General features: G+C 26.8%; 2 protein-coding genes across 13 annotated transcripts; one reads left to right on the forward strand and one right to left on the reverse strand.

The window, feature by feature from the left end:
• Nucleotides 1-7976: 7976 nt before the first annotated feature.
• LOC112683002 lies at nt 7977-11969 on the forward strand. Of its 4 annotated transcripts, XM_025553818.1 has the most exons (6): nt 7977-8278; nt 9282-9403; nt 9476-9663; nt 9732-9984; nt 11549-11713; nt 11784-11969. In XM_025553818.1, the coding sequence occupies exons 4-6, from the start codon at nt 9754-9756 to the stop codon at nt 11919-11921; spliced, it is 534 nt and encodes a 177-aa protein (XP_025409603.1). In that variant the 5' UTR covers nt 7977-8278; nt 9282-9403; nt 9476-9663; nt 9732-9753; the 3' UTR covers nt 11922-11969. The 4 variants fall into 4 exon arrangements, with proteins under 4 accessions (XP_025409603.1, XP_025409602.1, XP_025409604.1 ...); XM_025553817.1 differs by lacking the exon at nt 9282-9403; XM_025553819.1 differs by lacking the exon at nt 9282-9403 and having other exon boundaries at nt 7977-8257.
• A 60-nt stretch (nt 11970-12029) lies between these two features.
• LOC112683004 (solute carrier family 52, riboflavin transporter, member 3-A) lies at nt 12030-19599 on the reverse strand. 9 transcript variants are annotated; one of them, XM_025553828.1, is made up of 5 exons: nt 16211-16531; nt 16124-16130; nt 14293-14373; nt 13077-14079; nt 12030-12247 (listed from the first exon to the last, which is right to left on the reverse strand). In XM_025553828.1, the coding sequence occupies exons 3-5, from the start codon at nt 14337-14339 to the stop codon at nt 12053-12055; spliced, it is 1245 nt and encodes a 414-aa protein (XP_025409613.1). In that variant the 5' UTR covers nt 14340-14373; nt 16124-16130; nt 16211-16531; the 3' UTR covers nt 12030-12052. The 9 variants fall into 9 exon arrangements, with proteins under 9 accessions (XP_025409613.1, XP_025409611.1, XP_025409606.1 ...); XM_025553824.1 differs by lacking the exons at nt 16124-16130; nt 16211-16531 and adding exons at nt 18932-19077; nt 19146-19400 and having other exon boundaries at nt 12053-12247; XM_025553826.1 differs by lacking the exons at nt 16124-16130; nt 16211-16531 and adding an exon at nt 19407-19599.
• Nucleotides 19600-24726: the final 5127 nt, after the last annotated feature.

Consider the following 24726-nt stretch of genomic DNA (forward strand, 5'->3'; position numbering starts at 1 on the left):
AGTTATTAAATACTGTGCGTTTGATGATTGAAATATCAAAGCTAATTTATGCTTTTCTAATACAAAAATACTCTGCGAAAATAACAGTGAAGCATATAAAAATCTTTATTAGACATGGTTGTGTACATTTCTCCCTTGAAGTATTGCGATTGCGTGCGTTTGTTCGATTGGCTACAAATTTTTTACCTAGTCCTAAAAAACATTACAGTTACGTATAAAAATGAAAGCAACATTGCTAACATTACGCAGTATTAGCGTCACGTTACATTACCGTCTATTTTAAATTTGTTTTATAATTGAATTACATTGTTAACTTTTTGCATATCTTTAATTTGAATAGCTTTTAATATATTTTTATTTTGGTTTCAGCCGGGATTTCTTTCAATAATTCATTGAAAAAAGTATATCAGTGGATGTGTATTAAAGAATTGAGCATTTAAAGTCCTATGAAAACTCTCAGGACCATTTGTTGTTCTGACATTAAAATTAGTACAAATTAAATAAATAGTTAATAATAGTATAATAATTTAATAATTTTTTAAAATTATTGTATAAAATAATTTCTTTCGAATTTTGCTAATAATCCATAAAAATACATTATCTTTTATTTATTGAAAGTTCTTCACCCCATATACTAGTAGGAAACATACAATTTGGTTGTATACAATTATTTAATACAAAGTCTGAAAATTCTATTTCATCTTCATCCAGATAATCACCCACTAGTTCAACAAAACTGTTTAAAAAAAAAGAAAGGATAAAGAAAAACACATTTTTAACCCTTTTCCCAATATACTCGTGTCATCCGATTATACTGTATATATATATTTGCGTTTATCTGTAAAAATTGTTACATTTAAATATTTTTTTTAGCATATGTGAATAGTAATTTACAAAGTACTTACATACAAGCTCGAATTAACAATATCGTAAGCCCTAGGCCCCTAGTCCTTGTAGGTCCCGTTGTTCAGTATTTAAATGGTTAAGAAACCTTCTCTTTGGAAGAGGAAGTGTTTAATCTCATGCTGTGTTAAACTTTTAAAAACAATAATATTTACAATATAAAAATCAAATTTAAAATTTTATATGATAACTATTATACATTTTTATACGATAAAAGTTTTAACAAATGTTAAAAAAAATTATTTTAATCCAAAACATATTTAATATAAATTGTCAAAAACCATAAAAAAAATTTTTTTTGTACCAACTTGCATACTACAAAAAAATTGTAGCCACCCATTTTCGTAAGCCCATAAATGTTCGTAGGCCCTAGGTACAGTGCCTATAGGGCCTATGCGCTAATACGGCCCTGCTTACATAACGCCACCAAATTTGACTTAAATGGAAATGACATCCATTAAGTTGTACATTCTGAAAAATTTCCCTTGCAGCCTCGTGTTCTCTTATTTCAAAATCGATGTGTATATTGCACAGATTAATTGTTTGAAATGTGTGTTGTAAAAATAAATATTTTATGAATTTCTACATTTTAATGTGTGTTTGTAAAGTTTATCTTTCAAACAAGTAAAAATAAATGTTAAATAAAAACCATTTTTGATACAATGGATAGTATACATTTGCATATAAAAATTTGGTGTAAACTGAAATGAGCTATCAAAAAAATATTCAGTGCAAAAATCCATAAAATTTTAATTGTCTTCAGTTGTGATACAAATAAACGATTTATTTATCGGAAAGTGGATTAATTTCTTATTATTAAATTTAAGCTTATTAAGTTTTTCGAATGGAAAAAATATTTTTATGTGCAATATCCGTATTTAAATTTGTAAGTTATTCTTTCCGAATAATTTAATTTGGTCGAGTAGAAATTGAATCACTGGATTTTCTTTTATAATTATTTCTGAGCACTTGACGTTCAATTTTTCGAACTCTACCCGCTTCATGATTGTGATCACTGATGAGCTCTGCAACTCGAGATTATTTGGTATCGGTTAAAATACTAGCATAACAATTTTTATTAAAAAATAACCATTTTTGTGTTTCCTTATGAAACGATATTTATGTAAAGAAACTACAGCTAATTCTTTCCCACGTTCCAATGTTATAATTTATAATGAATTCTCCATACTTAAAATATTTTAAAAAAATATTAATTAATTTCACAATATTTATTATTTACTCACATAAACTAACCAGTAACTTATCGAATGACTGTTGGTCATAAACTAAAATAACAATGATAAGATGTGACATGCCAAGAAATCCGATGTATTAATCGGTTTTTACTGATATATTATTATATATAATATATTATATATATTATATATATACTATCGAAAAATATTTGTTCGGGAATAATAATAGTCACAATAATGTTTATGAAAATTTATCAAATATATAAGTGATTATTTTATAAAATAAGTTACATTAAAAATGTTCACAACTGCAAATCACAGCAACAATAATTAAATACACTAAATTTAAGTAGGTAGAACGTACGCAATTTTAATTGAGAAAAAGGTCCATACGCAATTGTAACGCATGCGATATGAAGAGTCATCCAATATTAACACTACCCTTACGTGTTATATTTTTTATGTATATTATTTTTTAGATTAAGCATGTAGAACATCTCAACACCAATTCCTTTAAGACCTTATTGAGAGATTTCCAGGAATTATGAGAATGGAAGGGTATGATATGAGAGGGTTGAGAATACGAGAAAGAAGTCCGGAGTGGAATTGTTTGTAAAAAGTTAATGCTTCTTCGCGGATTGTTTTGATTTTTAGTGTTAAATCAGTGTATAATGTTAGGATTTGAGTTATAAGGTATTGAATTATAAAAGAATTGGTGATTTTTTTATGGCTATTATTTTAAAAAGTTAGGATTTTATTAGTATAGAATTTTTTTGCATTGCCTCAAAGCTGAAAATGTTATTCTTATTTAACATAAAATTTGAATTTAGAGTTTAATATAATTGTTTTTATTAAATATAAACCAATAAAAAAAAATCATTTAGTCCACTTTTGTATTGACATTTTTTTTTTTTTACTTAACTAAAACCATAATTTGCAGCCGATCAATATATATCGTATGTATAAAGAAAAGTTTTAAATGCAAAAATTGGTTTGATCAATTAATGAATTAGACGAAATAGTACATATCTAAAATGAAAACCAAGTCTGCAAATTCAGCGTTATTGTAAGCTATTTTTCAAAATTTAGATTAATAATTTCCAAATTTATTTTGTTCAATATGTAGTATTGAACTGACAAAATAACTATGTTACTCTGATAAATAATAACTTCAAAATAAAATCTATAAAAACTGAAATAAAAGTTACATTATTAATGTATTAACAAATAATTTAAGTTTATAATATTAATTTGATTATATAAAAATAATTTAAATTATTTAAAATAGTTAAAAAATGTAACCCTAATTTTCTTATTATTTTATCCTTTTTATTCGTTCGCCATATTATCTCGTAGAATTCTCATACATCGATATGTCAATCCCATTTTTTAATTCTTGCAACTCGGGCGTTAAAAACAAGGAACAAGCTCAAAATCAATGGTACAAATTGATTTTACAAGAAATCCCTTACAAGTATTAATTTTTAAATTAAATATAATTAAATAAAAATAATTAGATAAAACCAAAATTTTGAAGATGAAAAAGCAATTTAAAAATAATTTTTATTTGGCCGCTCAAGAGAGTATGAGTATACTAATTTCCTCAACCATTTCAGAATCACCTATATATTATTTATTACACCTATCAGAATTAAAATAATGTGTAATTATCTGTAATTAATTATTATGTAGTATTAAAATATAATAATATTTTATAATTTTGCACGCCAACACAACTTCTTCCCACAAGCCACCTGTGATCGTTAGATTTTTTTTAATATTTTGAAAAAAACCCTTGAGTTTCACAAAACTCTTAAGTGATCTCCGTACTTTAGAGTTCCGCAAACTTTGGGTTTCTGCGAAACGCAGTTTAATAATCATTGTGGCAGAAAGTATACTTGAGTTTATTAACATCACTTGCATCTTAAATAGGGTTATTAGATATAATTTTAATTTTTATAAATTCTCATCTTAGTACCTTATAAAATAACTAAATTAATGTACTATTTAAGAATAAGTAAAATTTATATATTTGTCGTTGAAAATGAGATACAAGACTTTTCTGACTAAAAATATAACCGATTTAATTTTATCATAGGAGATATTTCAAACGTATTACGTATTATTATGACATAGTAGTGATTGGTAGTGACATATTTCATTACGAAAATTAACATACATAGTAATGATTGGAAAAAATCTTTATACAAAAACATTAGGTCATACATTAACCATACATTGTTATTTCGATGTTCAAATCACAATAATTATTTTCTTCACCAAACATTGAAGATGACATTTTTTTTTTAACCTTGTCGATAAGTCTTACATCAGTCGTCTGAATATACCTATTTAAAGTTGTTTCTAATAAAAAATATGAAATTCTTGACATTTATAAATTCCAAGGGCATATTATTATTATCATTACTACGCGTACAAATCGTTGGAAACTAAACTATTCAAATAATTTTTACTGGTCGCCGTCCTCCGATAATACTTACACAATATGTAAAACGTTACAAATAATTTACAATAATAAAAATGCTGGTTTTGTTCAATGACACATGGTTCGAATCACCTACTGTTTTGGTTCGTCAGACAGGTTTATTTTGAAAACAAAAAATATTTCGAGGAAGAGTTAACACATAATATGTAGCAGTGTAGTACTAGTTTTCGAAAAACCAATTGGTATAAATATCGTTAACATTTAAGATGAACATCAGTATAATCTGCAGTCATCACATCGATTCATTTGAAATCTACATTTTAATCCTCGAATTTATCCGAATTACTATCCACCCACCGTCATGTACAAATTATTGGTAAGTAATATTTTTGTACCTACTGATATATAAATGAATAACTTTATTCTTTATTCAGACTATTAACCTTAATTAATTAACAGTAAAACATATAAAATTAAAATTATTTAAACTCCCAGTTAAAAATCGCATTCATAATTTAATAAAATGAATTTAACTACGATTTATAATTCGTAATTATCTATGCTTCTCTCTCTCTCCTTTGTGTTATAATTATTTATAAATATTAACAAAACGTTAAATTACAATGTTCATATACTAATATTTTTAAATAATTTACCTTTAATAAGTTGATTATGATAAATAAGTATTAATTTGAATTTTTTTATTTGATTTTTAATCAACCCTTTTTTAACTTTCAAATGTTCAGTAAATTACTGTTCGAACTATTAAAAAGCAAAAATGAAATTAAAGGCATTCATGTTGTTGTAACATTATTGTACGAAATAATTTTTATTATATCTATGGTACAAACGTCGTTTTTATTAATTGTTAAGTACTTACCTATACACTACGTATAATTGTATATATATATATATAGTTTTCAATGTTTTCTTGCAATATTTTTTTTGAATTTTAAAAAAAAGTTCTACAATGAAATCCAACATATAACAGCAAAATTCCAATGTATGGTATTTATATATTTGTTATGAAATGAAAATTGATTATGGTTTTGTTTTAGTTATTGGTTGTCGCCGCTTTGGCTTTGATCGCTGTCGCTTCTGCTCAAGTTCTGGTTTACCCACAGAACTATGCACCGGTCTACACCTACCCATCGTACTACACTTACCCAGTGTCTTACAACCCGTATATCACTCTGCTCCGTCGATAGACACAGAATACAGATGAATTCATAATCACCACCTACCATTACCATCCTGCGCCATACTTTACAAGAAATAGAATATATAAATTTTTTTTTTTCCAAAAAAAAGGAATTAATCGTACATTAATGTATTTCTAAATTTATTTTTAAATAACAATTTAAAATAACATTATTGTGAATATATGATGTTTAATAAATAATTTATTCATGCTTAATCAGTTGTAATTATCTTATATGTTTACAACGTTACTTGGTTTTTATTCCTCGTATCATTTTATGATAATTGAAAAATTTAATGTTAGAGTTTTTTCCATGTTGAGCACGTTTTTAAAAAGGTAGAGTCAAAAATATGTTCAATTTTATGAGTCTTTTATACATAATGGTTAACAACAGCTACTGTATAATGAGTACAGTTACTATATCAGGTGAATATACGTGTACTACGCCTAGCGGACTCACATCGAATCAATTTGCTTATATTTCTGCAGGGTTGGATTTAACAATTTGCCATCCCTTTTTCAAAATAAATTTACCGTTCTATTCTAAATAAATATCTTCAGTACAACAATATGTTCTTATGTGGAATCGCACCTACTAAAAATGAGATTGACACAATCGACCTCTTCATAGACGATTTCTTGGGAAAAAAATTTTTACTTTGCTACAAATTTAAGTTAACCATATTTAAATACACTTTCGAAAAGTTTGATATTGCAGAATAAAATAAAAGTATTATTATTTTTTCTCCAAAATTAACATCCAATATAATTTTGCAACGTCTCTTAAATTCGCTGCATTATTCGCAGTGCCTTAAATCATATTAACCCATGTGTATATTTGAAGTTATTGAGTATTAATAAAAAGAAACTATAAATCTAAGAATAAATTGTAATATTTGTTTTTTTAAATTTTTTAGTACTTATACAGTAATAGTTTTAAATAAATATTCAGTTATCAATGTTTTCTTGCAACATTTTTTTTAATTTCAAAAATCTACTGCAAATGTATCTAACCTTGGTAATCCAAACTTGGAAAACAAACCCTACTACAGTATATCAGTACATAAACATATATTTTATTTAATATATATATATATATATATATATATATATATATATATATATACATGTATAATAGTTAAAACCAAATATAGCAAGTATAGTGATTTGGTTTTGTGTATTTAAATAAGTAATTGTATTTATTGTATACTCATTGATTACGAGTATAATATAATCAATATATATTATATACATTATATAAATAATCAATAGTGCAATTTTAAATTAATATTCTCAATTCTGTAATGAAAAATGTTTAATTAATAATTTAGTGTGTTCAACTATTTTATATAGTGTAAAGTAATATTGTTTCGCCAACCGAAAACATGGTGGATGTATGATAATCATAGAAAAGAGATTCTAAATAAAGATAATCTTGCGTCCCCGGGCTTCACTTCTCTCAATGGAAAACATTGGTAGTTCGTTATCTAGTATAATATAGATATCTGTGATTCAATCTTACCAAAACCCAGTGAACTGGTGTAGTGTTTTACATAAAAGTTAAATTTCAGTTTACACTACTATCAGTATTATGATCACGGACTAATGATTATGATACGGTCCGTGCAAGGTGGATATATGTCCACCTTGGGTCCGTGATTATGATAATACTATTATTGTCAAATCGAAAACGCTATAAGCACAGAATAGATTAAGGGCTAGTTCACATGAGAGCTGTTAAACGCGCGTTTAGACAATTTACACAGGATGAATGACAATGCGCGTTAACGCGTTGCAACGCGCCGGAAAGCTGTAAACGCGCATTATATTACAACTGCATTCATAATTGTAAACGCACGTTTAACGCTCTTCATGTGAACCTAGCCTACATTTCTGTATAAGTAAGGATGAGTTCCGCATCCGACTATCTGATTTTTTTTTTACGATAATTTCTTGTCAAATACGATAATTTTGAATAGTCTATACGATTACCACTCTTTCGAAACCTGACAACACTGCTGTCGGCTCGAATACGGTTCGGACAAATTACGGATCGGCTAATATATTATCAGCTATTATACTCGCTCCCGATATATATATATCTTATGGACTATAACATATTAAATAAATACTCGTTAAAACCAATTATAGAAGTAATACAACAAAAATCTTAGAAACCGTGGGTTATCTTATGTGTTAATCCTGATGATAGTAATGTTCTTAGTTGGTTATCAGTAGCCACCGCGACAGGTTGTTTGTTCTCAGTACTCTGTTCAATCCCAACGTTTGTATTCCTTATAATTAATATTATTCAATGAATCCTAAAAATAATAGTAGTTCTCCTCAAGATCGCAATCTTTCAGATACTTAAAAAAAAAAATAATAAATACAAGAACTTGAGTGTTGTTCTCACTCCTTCTTATACAAGTAAAAATAGATTCACTCCACTACTAACTCTCCAAGTCAACGACGAAACGGACGGCGCAGTGCGCCTCATCTGCAGTAGATGAGGTCAGTACTCAACAACCACAGGTTAGACCAAAAATTCCGCCTATTTACATTTACAACATTTCTGATTATCAAAAATTTCATGCATCATTAACCAATATAACTTTTGATGAATTCTCCATCTCTCGAACACAAAATCTGCTCTCAAATTAAATATGGATTCTATCAACGATTATAGAACCGCAACAAAGCTTTTCAACGATTCCGGTATAGAATACCACACCAACCAATTCCCAGAAAACAAACAACTATCCGTTATCATTAGGAACCTCCCTGTAAATATATCAGTTATTGGTTATTGGTGTTTTTTAAATACCTTCTAAAACCACATATACCTGCTAGTAGACTAATTTCATTTCTGAAACAGTCTTTGATATATTTCTTTCTCTTTTCAAAACACAATTTATCTTTGAAATATCTAACCTGTAGATAAAACAATAATCTATAATTCTAAACTGCCATTTTTTAAATTTAAACGGTATAATACGTATAATAAACATTCGAAAAATGTTATCCACGCATGAAATATTTTAAGTCCGAATTTAAAATATTTTTCTTGAACAATTGTCTGTTTTGATTCAATTATATTGATCATACCTTTTGGAAAACAATTACAATTCAGCAACAGTACCTATTAAAATGATCAACATTTTTCATTTAAATGTTTTTTAATTTTTTATAATATAGAATTAAATAATTCTGTACGAAATAGTATTTAAATATCTAATATTCATTATACATTTCTTATAATACATCAAGGTTATTTTTTATTTTTGAGCATTTTTTATGTAATTTTTAGGTTACTTGAAGTCCATTTCTTTTTAGGTTTTTTAAGGTCATTAAAAACCCAATCCTAATAATGAGTACCTAATAAAGAGCTTTACAGTTTGCACGATAAATCGTAAAATACGAACGTCTTAGCACGATAAAAAAAAACCAAAACTACGGGGATATTTTACAAATTGTTTAATTTTTGGTAAGATTGTTTGAGCTATTGTTTGATGAAAATATGTTTTATGTTATGAAGTTTGACAAATTTGATCGTTTAAGAGGCCTCAACACGTATAGAATACTATTTATTATTGTTATCATAGTGACTGTTCAGCTGTTTAGTTGATAAAAACGTCTATAGAACATGGCAGTCCTACCGTAAGACGAATGTTATCAATTCATCGTAGTTCGTGTTTTATTGTTGTTATTATTATTATTTTATTTTCTTAGTTCGTAAATTCTGACCACTATTTAATTGTGGTCTTGAGGACAAGGAAATTAAATCGGTATGTTAAACGTCCGTCGGGGATATCGTTACTAACGGCTTTATCTTTTGTTCACGCACTGTCATCGTAGAGTGAAGAAAACGATTTTCTCCCGTCTCGATCGAAGACACACGTCCGTTTTGAACACTGTGAGTAAGTGATCGGTTTTATGACAGACGCAATTGCTTTATGTTATATTCCGTTCTCGTTTCAAATCTTAGCGGAATTCAGTGCTGTTACGCCATGTGTATGAAACGGGATCTAGATGATAGTGATCGGCCGTTGTTTCCATTCCCATTATTTGATTTCGTCGATCTGACTATGGACGAGCTCGCCGGTGACGTAGACGAAGTTGATGCTGATAGTTCTATCGACGACGATGATGATGATGAATTGGCAACCCCAGCTCGTGACATGCGGAACTATCCTTACAACTTGTTACCATCCATGCAAATGAATGATAATGAAAACCCGGTAATTATTTAAAACTACCCCATCTATGCCATTTAACAAACTATTAAGAATTCAGATACTTATTTTAAAAAAAGTCGTATAATATTTTAGCTTAATTTTCTTATTCTTGTAGACATTAAATCCATATTATTTTGTATGTAATAATTAAATGTTAATTACGAGTGTTATGTTGAGTATAGGAGTTAACGTCTATTAGATGAATATTATTATTATTGATTACTATAAAATAAAATGCTTAAAATTGTTTCAAAAAATATTACTTGTAGGGAGTTATATCTGTACAGTAATAAAAATGTAGCAGATTTTTCTTTTATATATATAATTTTAAACATATAACGCAAATATTTTTTTTTCATTCTTATCTCCTTGTGTTTACATCACTCCTAACTCTAATCTTCTCAACTTTCACTCTAATTCTATCATTCATTCCATTATCGATTTCCTAAACTTCTCTGGTTTCCCTATTTAAATTTATATTTATTGCTTAATAATAAAATTACTTAAATTGTTTTACATATGTTTAATAATCTAATTGTGTTGCTTTAATGTTTTGTTATGTGCAAAATTAAAAAAAAAAACTAGGAAGCTTAATATTATAAATAACTTATCATGAAATATAAATTAAATATTGAAGAAAGGAATATGCAAGTTGCATTAAATTGTTTAAAGTTTATATAAAAATGTTGAATACATTTTTAAATGACTGTGTATGCTATCTAGTACTCATAGAACTAATTGCTAAATATTATTGACATTTGATTATTTTAAACTTATATTACCATTATTAGTTCATTTTATTATACTAATATTTTATTTGGTTTTTTTTATACTTTTTTTAATAGAAAAATAATGGTAGCTTATCCATTTTAATGAAAATTGACAATATGTTATCTAGTGTTTTTTAAGTTTAAATGAATCATTTTTTTATTGATTAAAAATTAAACTGACTAATAAGTTCTTAACATTGTTTTGCATAATTTATCATACTGACAAATATCAATAAAAAAAAAAAATAAATAATTTAATAACATTTTAAAAATTTAAGTGTATTCTTTAATAATAACTCACTTTTTCATTAAGCATTTTTATAAGACAAAGTGTAAAATGTATTTTGATGCAACATGTAAAATAACTTAAAATAACTTTGTTAATTATCACATATTGTTTTTAAATAAATATTTGGGTACTTAAAATGTAACAATGTGGTAAATGCATAGTTTGACTTATTCGGTTGTTTTTGTTTTAAATAAAATTATTATTCAAATAACATTTTTGAATAATGTTTTACTAAAAAAAAAAAAAGCTTTTAAATTAAAATTGTTAAATAATATTGTATTAAAAAAATCCAGAAACAAAAATATTTGTTGTCATACACAAACATTAAGTACTATACTAATATTTTATTACAACTTACATTTGTTTAAATGATGATAAAATAGAAATCATAATTATATTAATCTAAACTAGGAGTACAATATACATTATTTATATAATGTATACTTTTAATTATTAATTTATTAATAATATGATCTATTTTATTGAGTATTACTTTTTTTTTTTTTAGGTGAGATTTATTAATTATGCTAATTTACTGGAAAATTCAAGTGATGATGTACCAATACCTTACGATTACATCACAGAATATAATAACTTTTTTAATAATGATATTCCCACAAATACAAACACTAACATAACAAATACTGCATCAGTAATCAACGCTATCCATGCTGTAAGTAATTTTTATTATTTTAAAAATGTTTCAAATAATTTTAAAAATTATTTAATAAAATAATTTGTAGAATATTGCGGAAATCAATAATACTGATAATGATGAAGAACGACAACGACGATTTGAATTAAATATACCTCAAATATTATTGTCAATGTCCGCTATATCTCATAATTTATTGGGACAAATTAGAAATATTAATAATTAGTCTTTCGTGTATGTACACTATTATTGTTTTACAATGTAAACTCATTCTTCATAAAAAAAAACTATTCTAGTGAAATAAAAATATTTTTCGAAAGGAACGTTCATTGTTTTACCTATTTAAATTTAAATTTATTAACAAGGTTCATATGATTTTAATATTTGTACTACATTAATTAAATAAAATCCAATTAATGCTCCAAAAGTTGATCCAATTTGTGTAATGCAACCATAATGGAATAATCCTCTGCTGCCTTCATCTCGCAGCACTGCTGCTATTGACAATTTTACATAAGAAACACATCCAACAAATAAAACCCATATAAAAACCTAAAATATAAAACAAGTTTGATTCAAAATTATTATTTTTAAAAATATTTTAATATATATTTTACATAAACTTTATTATAATCACCAATCATTACAATTGATTATGTATTACATATTCATAGTAAAATGATAAATATGATAAATAAATAAAATAGGTTTCGTAGGCATTGCACAAAGCATCCTTTTTTTTTTTTTTTTTTTTTTTGACAAAAATATTAACTTGATATTTTCATTTAAGTATCTTTTAATGTAGTTATTTTAATATTATTATTTATCACACTTTTATTCATTTTACTATATTATTTGTATGATTATCAGAATGTTCATCTCTAATTATGGTCGATACAAAGAAAACAATAAAATTAACATTTACTTGAGAACATAGCTCAAAACTGACATCAAACAACTTATGGATTACATAATATATAATATGATATTGTATTCAATTATGAGTTGAATTAATATAATATAAATACCATAACATTTTATATTGAAATAAATCAGATTCATCCCTAATATATCAGACGAACATTCCTGAACCTAAATTGTATTTGATTAAAATCCACAAAAAGTAAGTTTTGAATTATTATTTAGCTGTTTGATTATATTTAAGCTCAATGTAAGTAGCATAAGCCTTAACTTATATTTCCAAAAAAAAAAAAAGATAGGCATACTTTAATTTTCTAATAAATAAAATAGAATAAATATGATTCTACCATTTTCTATGTTAACCACATGGGGATTATAGATAATAAAATGTTAAAGTTACTTAATGATTTTTTGTGGATATTAATGTATACATTATATTTTTTTCATTCATTTAACTTACAATTAAGATTACTCCAATAATTGAATTGTTCAAAGGAGGTGATGGACTTGTAAAGGCAGTCATCAACATATAAATTGTAGATACTATGCAAATACTACATAACACATATATCACAGATTTTGATGTTCGATTAGTATAAAATGCAACAAAACAAGCTATAGGGTTTGCCATGTTAGATAAATTTGTTGCCAAATGATATGCTATATATCCATATGGTAAACAAGAGTAAGATTGAATACTGGGCATTAATCCATTTGAAAAAAATACAATAACACCTTGTATAACCAATAATAAAATATTAGAATTATGTATGGATTTAGTACCATGAGCTTCAACACTTTCTGGTTTCGTTTGAATTTTTTCCTTTTTGCAATTTGGTAAATATTCAAGAAATAAGTATGATACCGTACTTATGCACATTATTATTCCAATTATTGTAAAAAAAATTCCACTAGAAAAATTAGCATTTGTCTGTGCTTTTTCTGTAATATTTTGTCCATTTCGTTCAACTGTATAGCATGTGGTTGTACCTATACCTTGAATAATAGCAATAAGACTTGGTACAAAACCACTTATGCCTTCTCCGACCATATATGTAACTAAATATATATCTGAATAATGACTCAATGAAGGTATAAATAAAACAGAACTAGTACAACCGACTAATGCTATAGTGAATGTAAATATACATAATACTATACTATGTGATTTGCCAAAAATTATGCCAGTAACATCATAGAACATTGCCAATAAAAACATGGATATGATACCCAAAATCAGTATTGAAATTATCAGTGGTCTATCATATTGGTTTCCAAATTTCTTACGCCAAGCACTGTACAGCAATGGACCCAAATTACCAGTTTGTACAGCTATTGATAAGTACGATGGTAAATTCCATCCTTCAGGTGCATTTTGTACAAGCAATGGAAATTGTGTATATAAACTATTAACCAGTATCCAAGATCCTATACCAAACATACACGTCAATAAATCCAGAAACCTAAGCAAAAAAAATTATTAAGTTATTGTAGAATAATGCATTCTTGACAATGAATTCAATAAACAATATAAAAATTATACTCCTTAAACTAAGAGTGCAAAAGGCAAATAATAAGTAATTTTTTATAATAATGTGTATAAATTAATTGTGTATAGTACAAAAAATATAACTTTAAAATATATTGATATCTTTTATTTAAAAATAAGATCTTACCATTTTCTCTTGACCACAGAATTAGTTTCCAAGCTGTATACTTTCATTCGTTTGTGTTTTAAGTACGTATTTTCGTCAATTCTATACATGTATAAACATAATATATTATTATTATTATTAACTATTGTACATTATAAATAGTCATAGAAGTATTAAAATATAAATTAACTAATTCAAAGAAAAAAATTGTGTTGGTACAATCTTTAGTTGTAGTATAATTAATTTTTGTTTACATCAAAAATATGATTTATTGCAGTTAAATTATTACTTTTATCATAATGGACATATTCTATACCTTAATTTTTTCCAAAAAGTCAATAGATCAGCTTGGAATTTTAGGAGCTGCCAGATGATATATTTATTTTCTCTACTAACACTTCTTGACCATTATAATATTACAATAAACATTGAATAATATACATATTTTATTGACTTTTATTTTAAACTAAATAATTCTTAAAAAAATCTTGTATAACTCTAAATCGTTTAAAAATATTATGTTATTCTATGATTATGAAATCGCTGTCCAATGTATATTCATCAAATTTAAAATATGTAACACTATGTAGGATTTATAATTATTTCAACAATCACAGAACTGTTTATTATAAAATATAAGAAAGTATAAAATTAAGCTGATTACCTAATTAGTTTTAAATTATTGTATTTTGTCTTCAATCAATACAATTCTTTACTATATTCTACACTTGTTTATTAATTCAGTGTAATTTATTAACCAAATTACCTTTCACTAGCTATCTTTGAGGATAATTATATTTTGGGATTAGTGACACAAATGTGTACTTAGTACATTTTATATGTGATTGAATGATTAAATCAAGTTATTAACATATAACTATAATTTATATACTATTATATCATTATGTCAATATAATATACTGTAATATTTTATCAAATAATGTATATTTTTAACTATGTAATGTAAAAAAGAAAGAATTTGAGTAAATAACCTTGAATAAATAAAAAAAAATCGTAAGCAATTTGTAATAACGATATTTAATTGCAAGTTTGTTTCAGATAGCCTTAATCACAATACAATTATATAATCTGAAAATAAAAAATTATAAAATTTTAATTTGCACACTAAATAAGTAGATATAGAGAAACAATAATTTTTGTGATTACCTAAATTATTTTTATATGATAGAATTATATTTATCTTGTCAAATTATTTTTTTTAAAAAAACTTGTATAAAATTAACTACATAACCAACTATCAATAATAATATTGAAAAAAATTATATTTCTAATATTTAGTATTTAAATTTCTATGCCTCCTTGTATATTAAATATAGTAAATGGCATGCAAGTGTTAATTTTTTCAATTAAATCACTTAAAAGAATATTGTCTATAATTTTTTCTACTATCCTACACAAACCCGACGTGTTCACATTTTTATTCTGTCAATAACTAAATCATATTTGAAATAAAGTTTCTGGCAAACTGATAATAAAATCAGTTTTGTGCACTAGAACATAGAAAAAATGTATCTGCATTTTATAATATTATTTTAACGTTGAAATCTCAAATAGGAAGTATTTTAAAACAAACTTTTTCATTCAATATTTTAAAATTAATTAAATAATTTCCTAACGAATTAATAGAAACTTTTAAACCATAAAATCACACTCAAACTTAATCATTATGACGTAAAATTAATTTTGTTTACTAACTAAACAATTTTACTGCATTGAGTTTGTTGATTTGTTTCAAATGTATGTCAAATGAAAAAAAATAAAATAAAAAATACAACAGGCCTGGTATAAACAATATGCTTAACTTATTTGATCAACAATTAAGTGTCGTTACCATGTACCTAGTATAAATAATTTAAGAAAAAAATCATAAAATTAGACAGATATATATAGTTACAATTAAAAATATCAAATTACTCACTAGAAAATCGTGATGTTAATTATTTGCCGACTACCGTGCTTGATTAATTTAAAAATTGTATTATTTTAAAAACAGCAACTAAGTATAGTAAACCTGTCCACTGAATTGATATAAAGTATTTACTTGAAATTGATAAAAAAATTCCAATTTTAAAACTATAAAATTTAATAAATAACCAATTTTATACTGGACAGCGACCTCCGGCTTAATGCTCGCATGCGTCCCAATGCAACATGAAGTGGTTACATTTTACGCTCCCCTCTTTAGTAGAACCTACGTTGTATCATGGATCGTTTTAAATTGATTTTATTTTATTATTATTGGCTTATAATATGATACGAACGATTTAAATTAAAAACTCACAGCAGTTTAATACAATTTGAAATCCCTATGACAAGTTCAATAATTTAAATTCATTATCTAATTAATATCGACAAGTATGATTTAATATTTAAACTATATTTACTTTTTTTTTTGCAATCGCAAAACTCTCTCTTTGACCAACAACCAGATTTAATTGATTCGGACTGTGTTTAATAGATGTTATTACTATAATGAATAATATCCCCGAGTCCCCAGACCTACATTTCCCCACCATAATATTAATAATTAATATTAGACTTATTGCTACTAAGAAAATAACTCTTCTGAGAAATCTGGAAGTCTTACTAAAGTTCCTTGAAAATTATCTATAAATTACTACTGATTTGTTTTCATAAATCATGTACAACGTCGTAAAATATAATTTAAATATTTAATCTTTTATTTATTGATTTATATGACACGTAGGTATACAATAAATTGATGTATAATATATGTATACATTAACTTATATCATAAAATAATATTTTCATAGGTTATAAAGAAACAGAAACTTTTAACATAATTCACAGTAGTAATAATAAATGCATTAAATAGTTGTCTGCTAAAAAAACATAAAATAAAATAAATTCGTTGTTGTTGAAAATTGAAATGACAATTTGTCAATAAATATTGATTTTTATAAATATTATACAAATGTTAAAGGAAATAAGCTTCAATATTCCTTAGTCCTTATACATATAGATAAAATTCCTTTTATTAGCATGTATGCATAATATTTGAATCTGTTCCACGAAAGCATGTTTTATGAATGGTGAATGTATAATTTTATAATTTTAATATTTATTAAAGACAAACAGATAGGTATTGAAGTATAACGAATATATGCGGTAAGTTGGTAGATATAACATATAAATATTAATATAATTTTTAAAATTGATAAGATATTTATTTAAGGCTCGAATAGGAGCAGGTAGATAGGAATAGAATTACTTCGTTTCCAGTACAATATTTTACATACATTTTATATTTTTTCCACTTATTTCATTCTAAGTTATAATACAATATATTTACTTTTGAAAAATATTATTCCAAAGTAAACGACCAAGAAGTTAGATCAATCGTTGAAAATTAAAAAAATAAATAAAAAATGCTACGTGCTTAAATATATATACTCCTACTTAATAGACATATTTCGATTTAACTCGTTTACAAAAACCAGAATATATCGTTGTATTAGGATGAAATCCTGAAAATGTTAGCATTTACTTTACTTCTCCCAAACGTATTCTTCCTACAGCTACCCTATATCATATATGCACAGACGCATTGGTATTATATATATATATTTGTATATAAACTATGGTTAGATACTATCATATTATTCCTCCTTATCGTCTATCATATGTCACACTGGAAACCCCAACGGTTAAACATTTATTAATCAATGCACTGATTGCATAATCAGTTTCCAGACACAATAAAAAATCAATAATAACTAATACACTTGTTAAACGTTTCGAGTACACTCACCATACTATAAATTTGATAACACATTGATAAGATAACCAGCAATTTAAATATTCGCTGATGTCATAATAATCAGAAAATACACGTAAAATAACATTATTTTATCATCATACAACACACGCTATATTATGTAGGTTTGAATCGGACTTGTGATGGACAATTGGTATGCAATTAATAGTAAAGGAAAAAAAAATGCAAAAACCTTGAATTTGTTTCACAATCCGACGATGATACGTCCGAGCACATATTGTACCAACGCGCAGAAATGTCGATCTTTGAATGTAGCGGCAGACGTCTATTTTAACATCAACTACATTTGACTAGGACGCACAGACGTGAGTGTGCACGAGACCGGTTAACCTACTAACTTATTCGCTTCTCTCTGTCACTCATACATATTTATAATTATATTTTCGAAGCATCCCCCCTCAATAACTCCCTCCCCATCATGGAAGAACGTGTAGCCACCAATACATCGTGTATTATTTTTTTTTAATATCACTTGAGTACATTGGCCGACAGGCAAGCAAATATGTGTATCGTATTTAAAAATGTTTTGTTATTATCAATTGACATATTTTGGCGTGCAGGTACGCGTGAGTGCGTGACTACCAGTCGAGCCGCGATACATAAACATTATCATTAATTAATGCACGCGAATAAATTCACGATTCATACGATTATCTGATTCGTCGTTCGACGATCGCGGAGTCTCGTTTCGTTGAATGGAGAAAAAACGCGTTGGCCTACGCACACGGTAATACGTCATTATATGCCGTCACATCCGCCTAACGTGTTATTATTTTAATTACGTACTAATAATGACGTACTAAACCGATTTCAAAGCGTGTACGTTATGTGTATACTCACTTCATGTTGTCGCGTGCGTATGTGCTAACCCTGTGTCTATTATTATAGTGCGTTCAAAATCGGCCGGATCGGAAGGGATTGCTGTTGGTCAAAACTACAATTAATAATAATGCACGCGTACTAATTCCATTGATTCTGTGATTGTACTGAAAGAACACACGGCCTAATGAAAGCAACCACTGCAGCAACAATGATTGATAATTGCGATATTTACTTTCGTTATAAATGCGCACGGAAGCGATCGATACGAAGACGATATGTTCGTTTTTTATTCTTTTTGTTTTATTTTTATTAGTCTTTCGGCCGACTGTCCATTAAACCCGCGCGCCACATCCGCGGCATTTATTTGCCGAATGGCAGCGCAGAGATAAAAAAAAAAACTCGTCCCGCGGTTGGTTTGGTTGCATCTGAATCACAAAAGTGTGAAGCGCAGCGTGCGCGTTCGTAGACCAATCGCACCTTGTGCTGTACCTACCACAGTTTCATGCGCGGGCGTGCAGTCGTACCGAGATCAATACCGCAGTGGTGGTAAAGACATTGTTACCGGCGTGGACAGCGCGTCGTAAAATACAACGGATCCGTTGCGTCAAGTGATTGAGAAAAATGCTAAGCGAAAACGTGGTCTGCGTTCACGATCACACGCGGCACAATCATAGATAACATATACGCGCATACAGATAGCGTGCGCGTGAATAGGTGTGCGGCGGCGGTCTAGACACGGCGCGTACAGCAGGAAGGCCAACCGTTCACCCTTGAACTATTACACCGTTACATTTGCGCTGTGTTGTTCGATCGGTATGCGAGAATCATTAGGTAATTTTAACGTAAATCGTCCTCGATGAACAGCATAGTCGTTGAAATAAATTTTCTTTTCGACCGTGTTTAGGGTCTGGCTTAGGCGCTTTGAGACCTCCTTGCGCAAAATACGAAACGTCGTTTTTCTCGCTGATAAGGATTAATTATTTATTTATTTTTTAAATATTATATCTATTTTGCTTATATTAATCTTATACGACGAAACATTAATTTTATTTCATCATGTAAGTTGTATTCTAAAAAAAAAAAGTTCATAAAAATAAAAATTCTCTAATAATGGAGGCCATAGACATTTTCCTATCCTGCCTAATATGACACTGGACCGTGAACATTGGGGCAATAAACGAACTGAACATTGTGTGAACAATAATAATTATGAACCTAACAATAATTTCCAACACTTAAAGGATCCATCTCATAAATATTTTTAAAAATTAAACCGAAAACCGCAGTACAGTCGATTCAAATTTTAAAACATAAATTTGTAAAACTGTAGGTTTGTGTACATATGTTACCTATAAAAATATAAATATTTGTCCTCTCAGACTGCCTTAAAATTGGCTGTAACATAATTGCGCCGGTTTTACCTTATATATATATATATATATGTAGGTACAAGTTGGTCCATTATTTTTGTCAAATTTAAATTAATAAATATTTTTAGTAAATAATGTTCAATTCATCTTGATTCAGATATTCTAATAGTAAATTAATGATGTTATGTCATTATATTTTAATATAACATTTTGTAAACCAGTATAAATCATTTTTATTAATATGACTCTATTGAGGGCCCCCTGAGAGGTGATTGCCCCTTTGCCTCCCTGACTAAACCGTCCCCATGAGAATATAGAGTATTTAAGTACCTATAAGTAATATATATGAAATACTTAAATAAGAACACTGATAGTATTCAATGTCGGTATACTAACAACAATTCTCAATCAAGACGTATTTATGTTCGCAGCAGGTTACCAACTATTCAGATAGAAAATCAGATTTTTTCCAATAAAAGAACATTTTCTTTTGGTTTTAATATATTAAGGAGGTAACAGTATATATTTATAATACACATATATTTTCTCTCTATAAGTATATACTTAATTAATTTAATAGATATTTTTTAGTTCTCTTCGTGGTGTTCAAAAAATCAGTATCATATTTTACTAAATATACGAAATCAGTACAGAAACTATTTTTAAAAATCAATATATTTGTTGATGTCATTAATTCACTTTTTATCAATTCGACAAAACAGCGATTTCTGACATTTTTTCATTTAAGTTTCACTGTCGAAAAAACACTATATTATATATATATATATATTACCGGCTAAGTGTTGAATTCGGCTTTTATAAAATGGCTGGTACCGAATTAGTTCGCGTCTGAAAAAGGTATTTTATTAGGTATAGCCGAATTGGTTCCTGTTTAATCACGCACATTTTCCTTCTCAATTTTTCAAACATAGGACTGTCAACTTAAAAGTAGGCTTGGTTAAAAATGTGCGTTAATGTGTATTAAAAAAAAATGATAAAAAATAGTATTTTCTGTTAGAGCTATAATAATACCATCAAGCATAATCAGTAGTTCATTTAATAAAATATATAATATTGTCTTCCATTATGTGTTCCATCATAAAAAAAATGGACCATGCAATTGACTACCAATTAAACCACACTAAACGTTTATTCCTTTCACAGTTTGGTTATTGGTTTCAAATGTGGATTCTGATGGATTTGGACTTTGGACTTTAAATATGATTTATGAATTCGTATAATTTGATAATAAGAGAAAATTTAAATAAATAAAGTTGGAAATATCTAGCCTAAACAATCCTGGAGTATTTATTTTCAGAGTTACATTAAAAAAAACTGAAAATCTTGTGGATCTTACCATTATTTAATAATTTGTTCTTTTGCTGACTAAAATTCATTATTATTATTATTATTATTATTATTATTATTCAATATTAAAAAAAAAAATTAATTATTAGTTAAAATAGGCGATTACCATTTAAGAAAATAAAGTTGTACGGGGTACTTGTCTAATTAAGTTTAAAAAAATGTATAGATCATAAAAATATGTATTTTTATGAAATAACAACCAACTAAAAAACAGAATTAAAATTACATAGCCCTACAGAAAGATATTGAGTGTTATTGATTATTGGCTATTACACCTTTATATATTATACACGACCTTCATTCCGAGGAAGTTTTTTTTCGAATGCGCTGATTTATTTAAAAGATCTAAGGAAAATCTAAGCTCAAAAATCTGCTTACGACACACATTGTATAAGTAAATATAGAATACTAAATATATCAAGTTTTTAATTTAAAATTGTCTTTATTTATTTACATTTAATTTAATAAGAACTATGATATAAATATAAATACGGTTATATAATAATCAAATGACTAATAGTTAATTTTTTATCACAATCACAATAAAATATTAAATTGGAATAATAATTATTTAGACATTTTGAATTATAACTTTAAAAATTCAAATGAGAACACTTATTTATTGATTTATATTTATACCAACATAATTTATATTAGCCATCACATGAGTAAAAATTCTAATTGAAATCTGTAATGAATGACGAAAATCGGTTACAACAAATTTTAAGAAACTACACATTTTTTTTCGTCGTAACTTTATATAAGTGATATAACTATATTTTTTATATACTAAAAAAAATATTTCTGTATATTTTTATCAAATTAATTTTCATTCAATGTTAAAAATGTTGAAACTACCAGAAATGTGCAACGTTACAAAATATGTGATATATGATAATTAGAACTCATCGATGATCAATTATTGCAATTAGTATCATATACGATTGATTTTTTTTATTAATTATTAAGAAAAATTAAAACTAATAAAAAATATCACAGAATAAATTTAATATTTGTTCGCTATTTAATAATAATTATTCTTATGATAACTGATGAAAAATTGTCCTTTATATGATTCGTTGTTCAAAATACTTAATTAAAAACTATTTATAATACTTTTATGAATTTATATTTAATTATATCTTTCATTATTTGAGGTTTTAATTATATTATTTTTTTAATAAAAGTGGTTTAATTTTATAAACAATTTATTATACAACCACTTATTGCACGAAGTGCTTTATTTATTTATTTATCTTTATTATATACAGTGTGTAATTGGTTATTGGAAACACTCTATAACTTAACAAATATTAAAGATATTTGAATTCTGTTTGTTTGTGGTGCTTAACAAAGTTTGTTATGACTTATTAAAGTAATTAAACAATTTTTATGCCATTTCATTTCGCGCATGCGCATAACAACTTTTTTTTTTAAATGGCAACTCCACTATTTTTTGGTTAGTTATTTTTACTCTTATTTTTTCATGAATTTTAGTGGTAAAATCAACTTTCTATGTTAAAAAATAGCTGAGTTATAGATATTTCAGTGATTGATATTATTTTTTTACATTTTTGAATTATTCATCAATTTTATGGCTTAAATAATTAATCCTTTTAGCACCGCATGATATCTTCTAGTGATATTTTTAGTACCTACTTTTGGAAAGCATCCTCTTTCCCTAAAGCAACTATTTTTTTTTAAGTTTATCTCAGGCGATTAAAAAAAAAAAAAAAATATTAATTAATTTTATTTTTATTATTTCAAAATTACATTTATTCGTCATCTTATGAATTGTTCAAACTGCTCTCCATTACAATTTAAACACGCTTCTGTCCTCCGTAGAAATTCTTTATTTGTTGCAGATGAAATTTACCCTTCAGTAAGTTGATTACACGCCGCTATTATTTTTTGTTTCGAATTAATGAGATTAGTAGGTGGGTTTGCATAGACGACAGTTTTTAGATGTCCCCACAAAAAGTAATCAAGTGGTGTAAGATCTGGGGATCGAGGTGGCCACTTTATTATACCATAAGTTCCTATCCAACGATTTTCAAAATGTTCATTTAAATAATTCTTCACGATATTTGCATTGTGTACCGGGGCTCCATCTTGTTGCAAAATCAAATTGTTTCTTGTTGCAAGAGGAATGTCGTCTATCATGATCGGTAGCTCATTCATTATAAATTCTAAATACCGTCTTCCATTTAATGTACCGTCGTAGAAATAAGGTCCCAACAATTTACCTCCAATCAAACCACACCAAACATTTGTTTCCCAGATACATTGATTATTTGTTTCAAAAACCCAATGGGGATTTTGAGTGTCCCAATATCGATTATTTTGTTTATTTATTACTCCGTTGTTGGTAAATTTGGACTCGTCTGTCCATAATATGTAATTTAAAATAAAAGGATTGTCTTCTAATTGAGTTACCAACCAAGAAATAAACATAATTCTACGCTCAGCATCACCTTGGCGTAAATGTTGAACTAAATCAGGCCTGAATGGATGAAATTTATGTTTTTTTTAAAATTTTATGAACGGCATTATGAGAAATGCCTATTTCAAAGCCGACATGACGCATACTAACTCTGGGATTTGCTCTTATGTACGCCAGCACTCGAAGCTCAATATCTTCCCCTAATGCATTAACTTGTATAGGTTGTTGGTTGGCTATAATTCTAGTGTTAGAAAAAGAACCAGTATTTCTTAAATTCCTTTCTAACTTATGGAAATAACTGTGTGACGGGTGTTGCCTATCTGAATTTAGAAAAACGAAAAATTGTTTTATTATTTTCACCAACACGAAAAATTATTAAAAGTACTAATAAATAATAAATACATACTTGGGTAACGTTCAGCATAAGCACGTGCAGCCAGACGTGAATTTTTTTCACATTCCCAGTAAACAAAAAATATATCAACTTTTTCTGAATTATTCATATTTTGTTTAAGTAACAAGCTATTTCAATTATGAAATTATTTATTGTAATTTAACTATTGTTTAATAAACACGCGTGAATTCGTAAAATATGACTGTAAAGCAAATACGAAACAATAGTAGTTGCACTG

The sequence above is a fragment of the Sipha flava genome, unplaced genomic scaffold, assembly GCF_003268045.1.
Source record: "Sipha flava isolate LNK unplaced genomic scaffold, YSA_version1 217_pilon_pilon, whole genome shotgun sequence".
In the NCBI taxonomy this organism is placed as follows: Eukaryota; Metazoa; Arthropoda; class Insecta; order Hemiptera; family Aphididae; genus Sipha; species Sipha flava.